Consider the following 12,863-nt stretch of genomic DNA (forward strand, 5'->3'; position numbering starts at 1 on the left):
GTGTGTGTTTACGAATTGATTCTCGCCCACTTGAGCCACTCTGCATTACGAGTGGCCTGTTAGTTATAAAGGGCTGTTAGATACCGATCACGCCCACAGCATCCGGCCGGCATTACCAAACTAATATTTGTATACAAGTGTGAGTGTTGTGTGTGCGTATGCTTGCGTTTCTATTGTGAGTGTGTGTGTGTGTGTTTGTCTGTTATGCTGCAGTTGCCAAAAGCAAGCAACGTGTGCTCTTGATTAAAAATAGTTCTTTGCCAGCAAATACTTGCTCTAGCCTGCTTGTTCGGTTGGATCGGGTGGGTGGTACGTTGGATGGCTGGCTGGCTGGCTGACTGGGTGTTCACGACGGTGGCTAGCAACAATGAGAGCAACAATAATGACATCGTCATCTCATTGAAAATTCAATTTCAATTATTTAAACTGCACTTGGGCTGTATCTGTGTGCGCGTGTTGTATCCTCAGCACTTACGAGTAAATGTCAAAATTTGTATGTGGCTTATGTGATAGTCGCGTATTTTCTTGACTCATATTTTTGCAAATTAAATTTTTATTGAGCGTATCGCTTGGGCATAATTAATTTTAATTGAGGACATCTACACAAATCAACAAACGGCCATCGAGCCTGATCTATTTATATGGCGCTAGCCAGCCTAAAATGTGCCAGAAAAACAAAACAGACCATTGCAATGTTGCGATTTGTGATGTGTCCACCAGCAGTGAACCAGGATTTTATTTTCAGATCACATTACGAACTTGAATTGTTTTGCCAGTCCGTGACACCCCTTCCCATCGGCTGATCCCTTAGAAGTATAGATAAATGCCTGCCAAACAAAAATAATGTCAAAAGTCTAGAATTCTTAAAGATACTATGAGAAAAACAAAGCATAGATAATGCCTACATTCACAGAAAAACAATCCGGGATAAAAAGCAGGGATGGGATCTAAAATGATGTCTAATTTGCTTAACCTAAGAATGAAATACTTACATAAACTTTTCAAATATCATCATATATTAAATTATTATATTAGAGAAGTACAGGCTTAACTCAAATTTAAAATATTTGATTTATTTGACAACAAAAAAGGACAACAAAAAAGGAAAACTTTTTCGACTTCTATTTTATGCTCCTCATTGGCTTTTCTCATTTTGCCGTACCCGATTTGTTGTATCCTGATCAAGTTTTTGCCCCTAGGTTGCTTTTATTCTTCGGTTTTCTTGGTTCAACTCAAATGCAATTCTGTCTATACCATTTGGTATCAGATGGTGGATGGGTGGCTCACCAATTTCCTCTTTGATATTCTATTTGGCCCGCCTATGATTGGCGAACTCTTGTTGTTGTTCTATTGTTCTCAATCCTTGATTTGGGAATGAAATATAAATGAGAGGAATTCGAAAAACAATATTCATTGTTATTGGCAAGCGCAACTAATTGATAAATTTTGATTTGTTTACCAAAGGAAAATATTTGTTTATTAAACATGTCAAACATGTTTGTGAATAAAAAAGGGTGAATCTATTTTTACATTTAAACATTTCATTTGTCAAAGTAGAACGAGCACAATGTTCAGTTAGTTCTTGATCAATTAGATTAGTCCATCTTGTACAATTGTTTTAAACTACGCATAAATTTAGATTAGAAACGCCAATAGGCAGCAGCTGCATTTTGAAGGATTGTTGTCAACAAACAAATGTGCAAAATGCACGTAGTGCAGCCTTTATATGGAACACACACTCACACACTCGCACATAATGCACATTGTGCTACAATAAAGCACAACATCCTGAACGGAACGGAACACACACGAGCGTACGCACTGGATGTCATTACAGGCACTGCTTTGTATGCAAAGCATGTGGCCAGACTGGCTGTCGGCAGTACTCTGTGTGTGTGTGTGTGTGTTTGTTTGTATGTATGCCTATCCAATTGACTTTTGCTGTGGTGCATTTGTGTGGTCAGGTAGGAGCTGAGAGCTGGCCAGAAGCAAGTTTAGGGCAGAGCCACCGCACCCGTTGACGTTGCCACAACTCATTTGCATGCGACTGACGCAGCAGCAGCTTTAATTCAATTTTAACAATTCACTGCAAAAACACAGACGCTTAATAAGCAGCTATTGTTCTCTGATTCTCGCTCTCCCTCTCAATCAGTGCAAATGTGTCAACAGCATGAAAATCTTTTTCAATTTAGAATAAAGTAAAGAGTACAAGCCGCGAGAAGCCACAGAAAATGCAAGTTAAGTCTGCTATCGACAGTCGATAGTTGTTGTCGTCGCCGTCGTCGTCGTCGTCGCAGTTGTCAGCGTTCAACACCCACCTCCGCAGCTAAGTCACGTCAAGTCAAGTCACCTCTGTCAGGCTAGTCATTGAGTCAGTTGGTCACTCGAACGTCATTTTGCCGAGCGCTTCAACTCTCGACACTCTCGACCAGTTTAGTTTGCCGGTGCGCGCTCCCCACGCTGGACAAATCGTATTTCACGCTCCGTTTCGCGTGCCACAGCGCGGTGATAAAGCGTCGAGTGATTCATTAGTTACGTTTTTTTTCTTTTGTTTAGTTCATTAATCGCTTGATAAGCTTTTTAATACGCAACCAAAATGCCAAAATCAGCAAAATCACTGATAAGATAACGCATACGCAGCGTATGCCCTAATAATGTGAAGTGAAAAACGTAAATAAATAATAAAAAAAAGCAAAGTTTAGTGTTTGTCCTAAACAAAGTATGTTTTGCTAGTAAGTCAAACGGAACACAAACTATTTTCACTATTAGTGACGCATATACTGATAATAAAAAACAAAGCTAAACAAATTTTAACTATTAAATATGTTTTTCAATGGAACAGCACGTTCTGTCGTATTGTTAAATATTAGTTGTTCAAATTGCTGTCTCCGCCCCGCGCGAGTGTCTTGACACTTGTCAGCGAGCGATAACATGCGATATTTCTATCTGAAGACCAAAAAGGCAATACAACTTGTTGCATATTAAAACAACTACTTGCCTCAAATGAAAACAAAAATCGTTTGCTTTAAATTGTTATTAAATGTATTAGTTGGATATATATTTTGAGCTCGTTGACGCTCATGTTGTTTTTGTTGTGAAGTGGAAAAACACGTTTGCTGCCTGATGACCATAATAAATAAATACGAGATGGAATTGATAATTTGTCGCACCAAATATTGAATACCCTACAGCAGTCAAATAATTCTGCAAGCATAAAATGCAATTAGCTGCCAACTAACGCCAGGAGCCAGCAGGTGTTACGCTTTCAGTCTTGCCAAATTTAATCGTTTAGTAACTAGCAGCACTAAACTAAATAGCTAAAATAAATAAATAGACTAATGAAACGTTTATGACTACAAAGCAAATATGACACTTGTCTTGTTTCTTATTCTACGTAGCAATTCACTATCTTAACTTTGTAAATTCCCTTGTGCATATATATATATTATATATACATTTTCTATTCTTTGTTTGCTGCCTAGTAGTTCGTGTGTTATTCATATTTTTTAGCTATGTATTTAAATGAGTTTTGTCAATGACGTCTTCCGCGCTTTGTTTACAAATATACATTTCAATTTGCAGACCTTATAACGGCTACCTGTAGCTACACCCAACAAGCTGCCACATGGCATGCGTTATATATTGTCTATACATTCAAGATATTTGATTTTTTTTCTTGTGCTTGTTGCTATCAAGTTGGTTGTGGCGGCGCTTGCATAATCCTCGCTTGTCGAAGTTGTCAGCCAATATGTTTGCTGCTGTTGCTGCTGCTGCTGCAGCTGTTATTGGCATTCAAATGAATATGTAAACGTCGCAACAGGCAAGCGGCGAGTGGCAAGCGGCAAGCGGCAAGATGTTGAAATAAAACGAATTGCAACGTCACGTCACGTTGCCGCAAAGGTCAATGCTTAGCACGTTTTTGGGTTTTTTAATCAATTTTTGTGTGTGTGTGTGTGCTTACGTTTGTTTTTGGTGCATTAAATTTAATGCGCTATAAAGTTGGCCTAGCAAATATGTTTAGTATGTCTGGTGTCTGCTATGGAGGCAACAATTTGATTTATGCGCACCAGCAGGCAATGCGAAGATAAACTGCAAATAAAACTTAATGTTTATGCAGCAGCGGCAGAAGCAGCAGCATCAGCAGCAGTAACCGCAGCAGTTGAGCCGACAAATTGCCAGGTTAAATGCGAGTCTCGTACGACAAGCATCGATTATGTCGAATTGTAACATTTACAGCATCCTGTTTCCTGTTGCCAAAAGGAAATGACAGCAGCCGCACACGACGGACGGACGGACGGACGGACGGACGGGCGGACTGACTGCTAACGCACAAAGTGAGCGCTCATGTGTGTTTGTAGCATACTTTAAGGCGCGTTGGTTCATGTACTGCTGCTGGCAGCTACCAATAACAGCCGCATCCACTGAGCATGCATAATTGATGTTTACGTAAGAGTAGCAACGTCTAACAATTACATGACTACACACACACACACACACACCGAGAGAAAACTCTGACGCTGCTACGTTTCGTTTGAGTGATTAGACAGAGGTCGGACTAGAAGGTCATGAAATCTGCTTTATGTTGTGGCTGCTTGGTACTTTATTTAATTAACGCGTTTGCACATCAGTCATAGTACAGATAGTAAACAGTGCAGACAGCAAAGTAGTTTGGGGTCTCGATGATATAGTTGACGAATCCATCCTTTTCGGCATCCCACAGGAAGTTTGCCATCGAGTATAGGCCTTGCATTAGATACTCGCCCACGGTTATGATCACAATGTAGCGATATCTGTCATAATTGGCGGACTTAATGCGTCCCTTAATCTCTTCGGCAACTTGGGCAGCCGTATGCAGCGAGTACTTCGGATGAAACGCGTACTCATCGGTGTAAACCTTATTCATCTCGGCCTTGACGATAATCTCTACGCGCTCCTTGTTCAGTGGATTCTTCGACTCCAGACGATAGGTGGGCATGAAGCGCACTGTGGCCGCTTTGGCAGCACCAGCCAATCCCACGCCCAGCGATGGGCGGTTGCTGCCCGTTTGCTTGTCGCCTTTGTCTCCCTTGCCAGCTTTGTCCTTGCCCGCCTTAGCTGGTTTCTCTTTAACGGCCGCTGGCTCGCCACCGCCAGCATCCTTGGCTGCAGTCTCCAAGTTCTCCTTGCTAGGTTGTTTTTCTGGTGAGTCGGCCATGTTTGATGAGTGGCTATGAATTTTAATTTTTTATTTTGTGCTCAATATTTTGTGCTCAAACAATTCTAGTTTTTCTATATTTGCTACTGACACTGACAAGCTATTCGCTGTTGGGTTGATATTTAGTTTGCTGCTAATCTAAGCCGACAATCGTTAAATTATTTGGGTGTAAACATTGCGCATACGCCTCGTTAAGAAACGTGTTGGCAGTTCAGTTCAGTTGACAGTTGGGCGGGCAGCGCGTACGCGTATCGTTCGCGTCTGTTGTCTAAAAACTTGGAGCCATTTTCGACGCAATAAAAACCACTTGCTGCCAAATATACTCGTAAATATAGAATTGGCAGTGCCAATGCCTTGTCTTGCTTGCGCTTTGTTCTACAGCAAGATGTCAGATGAGATGACAGTTGCACGTGGCTGCGTGTGGACAACATGTCGCGCCAATAAGCGAAGCGTGCACTTAAAGCTTTGCTGTAGAATTCACAATGAGCATGCAATGGGACTGAATTGATCATGGCCGAGTGGCCGGCTGCACATTTATTGTTATTGAAATGCGCTTTTTACGCGCTTGCACATCATTTGTTTTAAAAAAGAAAGAAACAGCAGCTTGTCAAGGTAGTCTTTAAATAGCTGAACATGGCTACAAAGTAAATAGAACTTTTTAAAAAGAACCTTTTTATAAATAGCTGCAGCGCAAAATAAACTCGACTGCCAGAAATAACAAAGCTGTGCATTTGACAAGTGCATGTCAGTCGATTGCATAGCTGCTTGGCAAAGGATATTAAAAGGTTGTGTACGAGTGTTTTGCAACTATTTTCGGATGTACCACATCTAATTCTGTACGACAAACGTTGCATAACTTGAGGCGTGTCTGGGAATGTCGCGCTCGCATGATGCAATAACGAGCGGTGCCAACAATCTTTAGCGCATTAGCGGCCTGTTACTAAAGCACGCTCAACTAAACACAATCAGACACAGACAACAAACACACACACACACACACAAACTATGTACGTATGTTGAAAATTTAATGCCAAAAACTGCCGAAAACTAAAAAAAAGGCGAAACGCGTACACAATAGAAATTTAAAATAAAATAGGTGAACAAATAAATAAACGACTACGCAAGAACTGCTAAGTTTTCAGTGCCCCAGCTGCGTGGGCGAGCGAGCGAGTGGGCGAGCGAGCGCAGCGCGAGGGCGTGGCTGCAACTAAGTAGGTTACTTGGCAGCGCTTAGCAGAAATAACTAGCACAACTAGGCAGCTGCGTCATTGGCTTTGCCTCCACCTCGAAAGGTTGGAAATTAAAATAAATAAATGCGCAAAAAGAGAAACTGTGAAAAGCAGATGCTGACCCCGTGCATATTTACTTGGTCAGCCAATTGGAGTTGGCAAACAAGTGGCAGGCTGCACTTCATTTACTTCAAGTGTTGGGCAAATGAATTTTTTAATTAACTTGCTTCAACTGGAAAGTGAAAATGTAGAAGCGCCAACTGAAGCAGTAGTCGAGAGTTCAAGTGAAAATATTAAGCATACGCACTTTATTTTGTGTAATTAATAAATTGAGGGCTACAAATATTGCGCATACGCACTGCCTTATTTATTTTATTAAATCAATTGAGAGATGCAGTATTATATTACGCATACGCACTGTATTAACTTAAACTTTCTTTAATTTATTTATTGCAGAGTCTACGCACAGCGTAGACGGCGGACCTGCATCGTGGCGTTTAACGCTCGATCAGGATCTAATTGACACGCTCAAAGGCAACTTTCCCAGTTGGTTTCAAGGCACTTCAAGCGTCACAACAGCTGCAGCAGCCGCAACCGCAACAAATAAGCCACAGACGCAGCAACATCAACACAGGCAACAGAAGCAGCTAGTGGCCAGTAGCATTATACCCATAACCATAGACACAAGGTCCAACAACAACAACGCAAGCAACAACAACAGCAGCAGCAGCAGCAGCAGCAACAATACACTCCAGCAACAACAACATCAGCAGCAGCAGCAGCAGCAACAGCAAGCAGGCATATTAAGCAGTTGCTCCTCATCAGCATCGCCCGCCTCATCGATTAGCTCGAATTGCTCGAAAAAGTCAAACAGCAGTAGCAGCGTGAGCAGCTGCAGCAGCTCAAGCTCCAACTCCTGCTCCAGGAGTAAATCTGTGAGCACAGCGACGGCACAACGCTTGCTTAACAAGTCCACAGCCACGGCCACGGCCACGGCATCGCCCCACAAGAGTTTGTCACGCACTCTCAAGGCTACGCAGCGAGCGCACAATAGCAGCCCAAAGGTTGGCCACTTGGTCAAGTCCGCCTCGCTGCATAGCCTGAGCAGCGGCAGCAGCAGCAGCAGCAGTAGCAGCAACAGCAACAGCGTTTGCACTAGCAACGGCGGCAGCGGCTCAGCGCTGCTGGCCACCATCTCCACATCGCCGCTGACAACAGTTGAGGTATTCTCGAGCGCCAGCTGCAACGGCCTGCTGGCCACCCGGCTCAGCGGCAAGGCCTTGGAGCATACATTTCAGGATATAATACTGCTGCACGAGGCCTACGACGAAATGTCGGAGGGTAAGGGGCGGCCACTAATCATCTGCTTACAGTCTCATCCTCATCTCTCCCCCTCTTTGGTTGCAGGTGAGCAGCGACTGCATGCCACGTTTTTGAGCAGCAGCGATGATGGGAATAATTCAGATTGCTACGAGGCCAGACAATCACCGCCCAAGGCCATTGTCGACTCCAGTCCGCTGCAGCCAGCCATGGACAAGAACAAAGAATGTAAGTAGGCAACTGTAAGCTGAAAGCGGAAAGCGGAAAGCTGAAGGGTTGTATGTAAAGTTGTTGCCACAAAATATTTGTCGCCCTTCGTGTTGTCATGTCGGGGCGCATGTTTACAAATTCGGTGCAGACGCCCACACGCCCACATAGCTGAGCTGGTCAATGCGCGGCTGTTTGGCATTTGTCAACTTGTTTTCTATAATTCTGTTGCTGGTTGTTGCTTAGTCAGCAGCAGTGGAGCAGTGCGCAAGTCGAGCAGCAGCAGCAGCAGCAGCAGCAATATCATCATCAATTGTCAGCAACATCATTAAGGAGAACAAGATTTTTGCTCATTATCGAGCAGAATGCAAAGTCTTAATGAAGCTGTCACATTGTGTGCCGTAGGCACTTACGACGTGCACCCCCACTAGCCAATGCTCCCCCTCACTTGAACCCCCGTCGCACTAACCATGCGGCAAGCAACTCATTCATGGCCCAAAAGAAAACAATTTTTGTCATCAGTTTGACTACAGTTGGCTGCTGCTTGGCCTACATATTTGCTTGGCATTTTTGACTGAAGAGAAATAATCTTATTCATTTTATTTTGCATGTGTGTGCGTGTGTGTGTGTGTGAGTGTGTCTGTTGCACAGTCGCTAATAGTTTTGACAGCTCTGCTGTCGCCTGCGATCGTTTGGCATTTTGCTGTGCAATTTTTATTTCATTTTGATTTTCTTTATTCGCGTCTGGCTGAGGAAAGTTCACACACCCTGACCCTCACAAAAGACGCCAATTATTTGCTAATATATGCAGCTATTAGATTCACGTTAGAGGCAACGGGCACGGGCACGGGCAACTGGCAACTGCCAAAAGGCAAATCAATGGGCGTACAAATTATATTCCGGCAAGCTTACAATACAACGTTAGCCAACAAATAAATATAAACACAAATTGCATATTAGCAGGCAAACAAGCGGGCGGCAGCAATGGCTGCCACACTGTAAACATTTTGCAATTTGCAGCTAAAATTTATTATAAACACATGGCGGCCAAAAAATGTTTCTTGACAAATAAACACACTGCACGCGACTTGAAAAACGCTCTCACACACACACTCACACACACATACTGTATGTTTGCCTGCGTGTGTATATGTACTTAGATATTTTTGGGGAAGTGAACTAGGCGCTAGGGTGGCACCTAGGCTAGTGGTTGCTGTTGCTGGCGGAAGCAACAGTCAGTGGCATGGGAAACGCTTGTGGCACTGCCGCACTACATATATTTCCTTATTCCTCATTCAATTAGTTTTGGCATTAATTTATTTTGTTGAATGCCATCAGTGTATCTAATAGAAGTCAACTTATGTTGCAGCGAATGTGATTAATGATTTCGTATCAATTACATTAGTTTCTTATTACTGGGAGCCACAGATTTTCTTACGTACAACCGCACAGGGTTGCTTGCTGCTGATCACGTAATCGATTTGCTGCCTATATACCTTCTATATGTGTTTGGTCAACCAGCTGTTGCCCCTCTCTCAATCAATGACAATGTACATGCCTCTCTCGCTCTTTGCAGTGTGTCTGTGTGGTGTTTTGATTTAACGCTGACTCTTCGCCCAGGAAATGGGGCGCGCCTTTTCGCACGAAAGGCAGTATACCCCACCCCAAACCCTAACCACCCACAACCACCCAAACAAGAGCAACAGCAACAATTGCGTATCGACTACGTCTACATTTTTATTGCTTTCGCATAAAAACTTTTATGTGTTTAATTTGGAATTTTTGTTATTGTTTTTATCAATTGCGTGTGTAGGTGTAAAATCGCCACGTAAACACCGCGGCAACCATTTAGATTTTCCGCATTGAACACGCAAAAACAAACAGAAGCAAAACAAAAAGAAGAAAAAAGAAAAAAATTGAATTCAAAATGAGAAGAATAAATTGCTCACGTAATTAATTTGGCAGGCGGCGCTGTTGGCTTCGTCACCCAGAAATATTGATGGTTCAGATGTTACGAAGCGCCGTGTTACATGCCCAAATATTTAGCCAGGCATCATCAATGAGAGCAACTGCTGAGCTGGAAAAGAGCAAAGCCAGACAGACCTCAGAGAGGGGTAGGGTGCGGGGGCGGTGATTTCTACTTTTTTTTTCTTTTTCGTCATATATATTTTTTGCGTTAAGCACTTCAGTCGTAGAAACTGGCGCCCGTTCGTCCAACAGCTGCGCCGCCTGAGACAATTACGCGCCTTGGCAGCAGCACTCTCTATCTCTATCTCTATCTCTCTTGCTCTGCTCACTGTTTTCGTCGCGCTGGTGTTTTGCTTTTTATGATGAATTTCGAAGAGCCTAAATTACTTTAATAACGTCATAGTCGCTTTGATGTTGTCGTTGTTCGCTGCTGCTGCTGCTGCTGCGCCTTGTTGTGGCGTCAAGTGTTGCTCGCTTGTTTGTTTTTGCATTTCAGCTGAAATGCGGGCCCAGCGCACACGAGTAAATAAAGTCTCGACAATCCGACGCATTTGCAAGCAAAATAAAATACTTGTTGGTGGCTCATACATATGTAACCGCATTAACCAAAAGTCCCAAAAATGTTGCATTTTGGCATTTTATGCGGTCGGCCTTGGCAACGGCAGCTGCCACGTGCTAGGCCTGAGCAGTCGGTGGGTGGGTGGTTGGATTGTCGGCTGGGTAGCCGTTGCAGACAACCGCATACCGAATTTATCAGCTCAGTGCAGTGGCCTTTAGTTGCTTTTATAGCCAAAGATTTGTGTTTTCATTTAATTTACGACCTGAGCAAATATTCATGCGCATTATTTAGTTTTAATTACAAGCCAGCACTAATTGTTGTTGATGGCTTTGAGACAACAGTGCGTATGCTTAGCCACTGGATTAAGCTGTAATCTCAGCAAGCTTCACAGAAAATATGGCAAGTGCTCTATGTGCTGCTAAACAACTGTGTAAATTCAATAGCGAGACTCACAAGAATTATAAACTATTGTACATTGAGCATTAGACACACAAAGACTTTCGCTCTCGCACCCCACGTATAATATTCATATTAGATATTACATACGAAATGTGAATTAGGATCAATGTCACTGAATCAAAATATTCTTCAATCCTTCGTTCTCTCTCTCTGTCTCTCTCTCTTTGATTGGTCGCTTGGCTGACTTTATGTCAAGTTAATTGACATCAATCTGTCATTTAGTCGCCTCATAATCATATTATTACGCATACGACCCCCATGGCGGCTGTCGGAAGTATGTGGGAGTCGCTTCTCTTGACGCCGGGCTTAAATATTTAATTCCTTGAAGGCGTCAACTTTACACTCAGTGGCGTTAAACAGTGAAAAAATGAATAAGGAAAAACTTTGCAAAAACACAAACAACAACAAGAAGAGGTTCAAGAGCAACAGGAAGAGCCCAAACAGAGCAGACCGCACATAAAGATATTAAAACTTTTGCCTTTCTCACAGAATTGTCGGTTTGCTTGTGCTTTTTTCTTAGCAGTAATAATTTTGGTGCGTTTTGTTGTTTTCTCCATTTTTTTTTTTTTATTCATTTGCAGCTGCTTTTTTGTATCGGGCACGACATTTATTGCGCTGTGTGTGTGTTGTCAAAAAAAAAAAAAGAGAGAAAAGTAAAGAAGAGAGCAAACTAAAGAAAAGAAAAACACGAAAAGCCGCAGCAACTTTTGCTTTCAAATTCTTATCCAGCTGCTTTTGAGCATTTATGAGCAATGTTTACGTTTTGATCAGTAGTATCTCCACGCCCTCCCTCCCTCCCTCCGTCTGTCCGTCCGGACGCCCCGACCCGATGCGCCTGCTAATTTATGGGCGTTCAACGTCTAATTTGTGGTTTATTTTATTGAAATCTACAACTTGTTGTCTGCTGCTGCGCGTGTATTGCTTAATTGCAAAACTTTTTTGTTTTATTTTCATGTTACCTTATAATTAATTCCTGCCTATTTTTAATCTATTGAAGCGCTCAAAGTGAAACTGATGGTGCGACGGCCACACTCGCAGCTTGTTGAACAAGGCATCATACCATGTAAGTAAATCTCCCAGCGAGCTCTTTAAGTAACTTGATGTCGATATTCGGCTTTCAACTCGGCGGCGAACTCTGTCAGAAATACACATTAGCTTCATTTACGCGGCGCTTTTGTCAAGTTTACTTGAGCCCTGAGCCAGCGAAAGGATATGCAAATGGGTAACTCTACTCCCGCTCACACTTCCCCTTCAAGGGCTCAAGGCAAATTTATGCAGAGCAGCTGAAAGCGCCACAAAAAGTTTAAAACGCCAAGAAACGAAAGCAGCCGAAAAGAATAAACAAAATACGCGAATTTGCAAACCAATTCAATGTGCTCAACGCAGCCGAAAATGAATTCGAATTTGAATTTAAATGACAAATTTTCGACAGCGAAACGCAGACATTAAGTAAAATGTAAAGAAAATAACAAAATGTCTACCTAAATATATTTATATGCAAATAATATGTAATTCTTAGCTTGGCTTAATGCTTTACTTTAGTCAACGAACCTAAAGGAAAAAGCATTAAACAAATTTTTAAAATAAAATAATCAATACTTAGTTATATAACTTTAGTTAATACTATAAGTAACTTTCACATGAGTGCTAAGGTTCTGGCGATCATTTGGAATTTAATAGAAAGATAGCTCCTAATTCGTCCGGGATGATGAACCAAAAATATTGTTGTTCTCAATTAAAGTACTTAGCGTCTATTCAAACTAAGCTTAGAAAACCCGTTATAATGGGCTAGAAATCAGAAACCCTTTACAAGTTTCTCTCTTTTTTTATGTGCGACCAGTTGATAATTCTCCTTTTGAAATTATTCACAGCGAGTCTTACAAAAACAGCTGAGCCATGCGATTATACATTTGCCTTAAATGGCAAT

The 12,863-nt window shown here is 42.3% G+C and overlaps 2 protein-coding genes across 2 annotated transcripts in view; one reads left to right on the plus strand and one right to left on the minus strand.

The window, feature by feature from the left end:
• LOC108600167 (flocculation protein FLO11) overlaps positions 1-12,863 on the plus strand; it is a 40,741-nt gene that overhangs the window by 21,651 nt on the left and 6,227 nt on the right. The window contains exons 2-4 of the mRNA XM_033293728.1: positions 6,880-7,764; positions 7,831-7,971; positions 11,934-11,999. Coding sequence (XP_033149619.1) covers positions 6,880-7,764; positions 7,831-7,971; positions 11,934-11,999 — 1,092 coding nt within the window. The remainder of the gene's footprint in view (positions 1-6,879; positions 7,765-7,830; positions 7,972-11,933; positions 12,000-12,863) is intronic.
• LOC108600168 (tctex1 domain-containing protein 2) lies at positions 4,572-5,288 on the minus strand. The gene has a single exon (XM_017987573.2). The coding sequence runs from the start codon at positions 5,192-5,194 to the stop codon at positions 4,625-4,627; it is 570 nt and encodes a 189-aa protein (XP_017843062.1). The 5' UTR covers positions 5,195-5,288; the 3' UTR covers positions 4,572-4,624.

The sequence above is a fragment of the Drosophila busckii genome, chromosome 3L (genome assembly GCF_011750605.1).
Source record: "Drosophila busckii strain San Diego stock center, stock number 13000-0081.31 chromosome 3L, ASM1175060v1, whole genome shotgun sequence".
Classification (NCBI taxonomy): domain Eukaryota; kingdom Metazoa; phylum Arthropoda; class Insecta; order Diptera; family Drosophilidae; genus Drosophila; species Drosophila busckii.

Bases quoted from the DNA above. Each gene is read 5' to 3' on its own strand.
- LOC108600168 (XM_017987573.2), bottom strand. From the start codon at position 5,194: ATGGCCGACTCACCAGAAAAACAACCTAGCAAGGAGAACTTGGAGACT.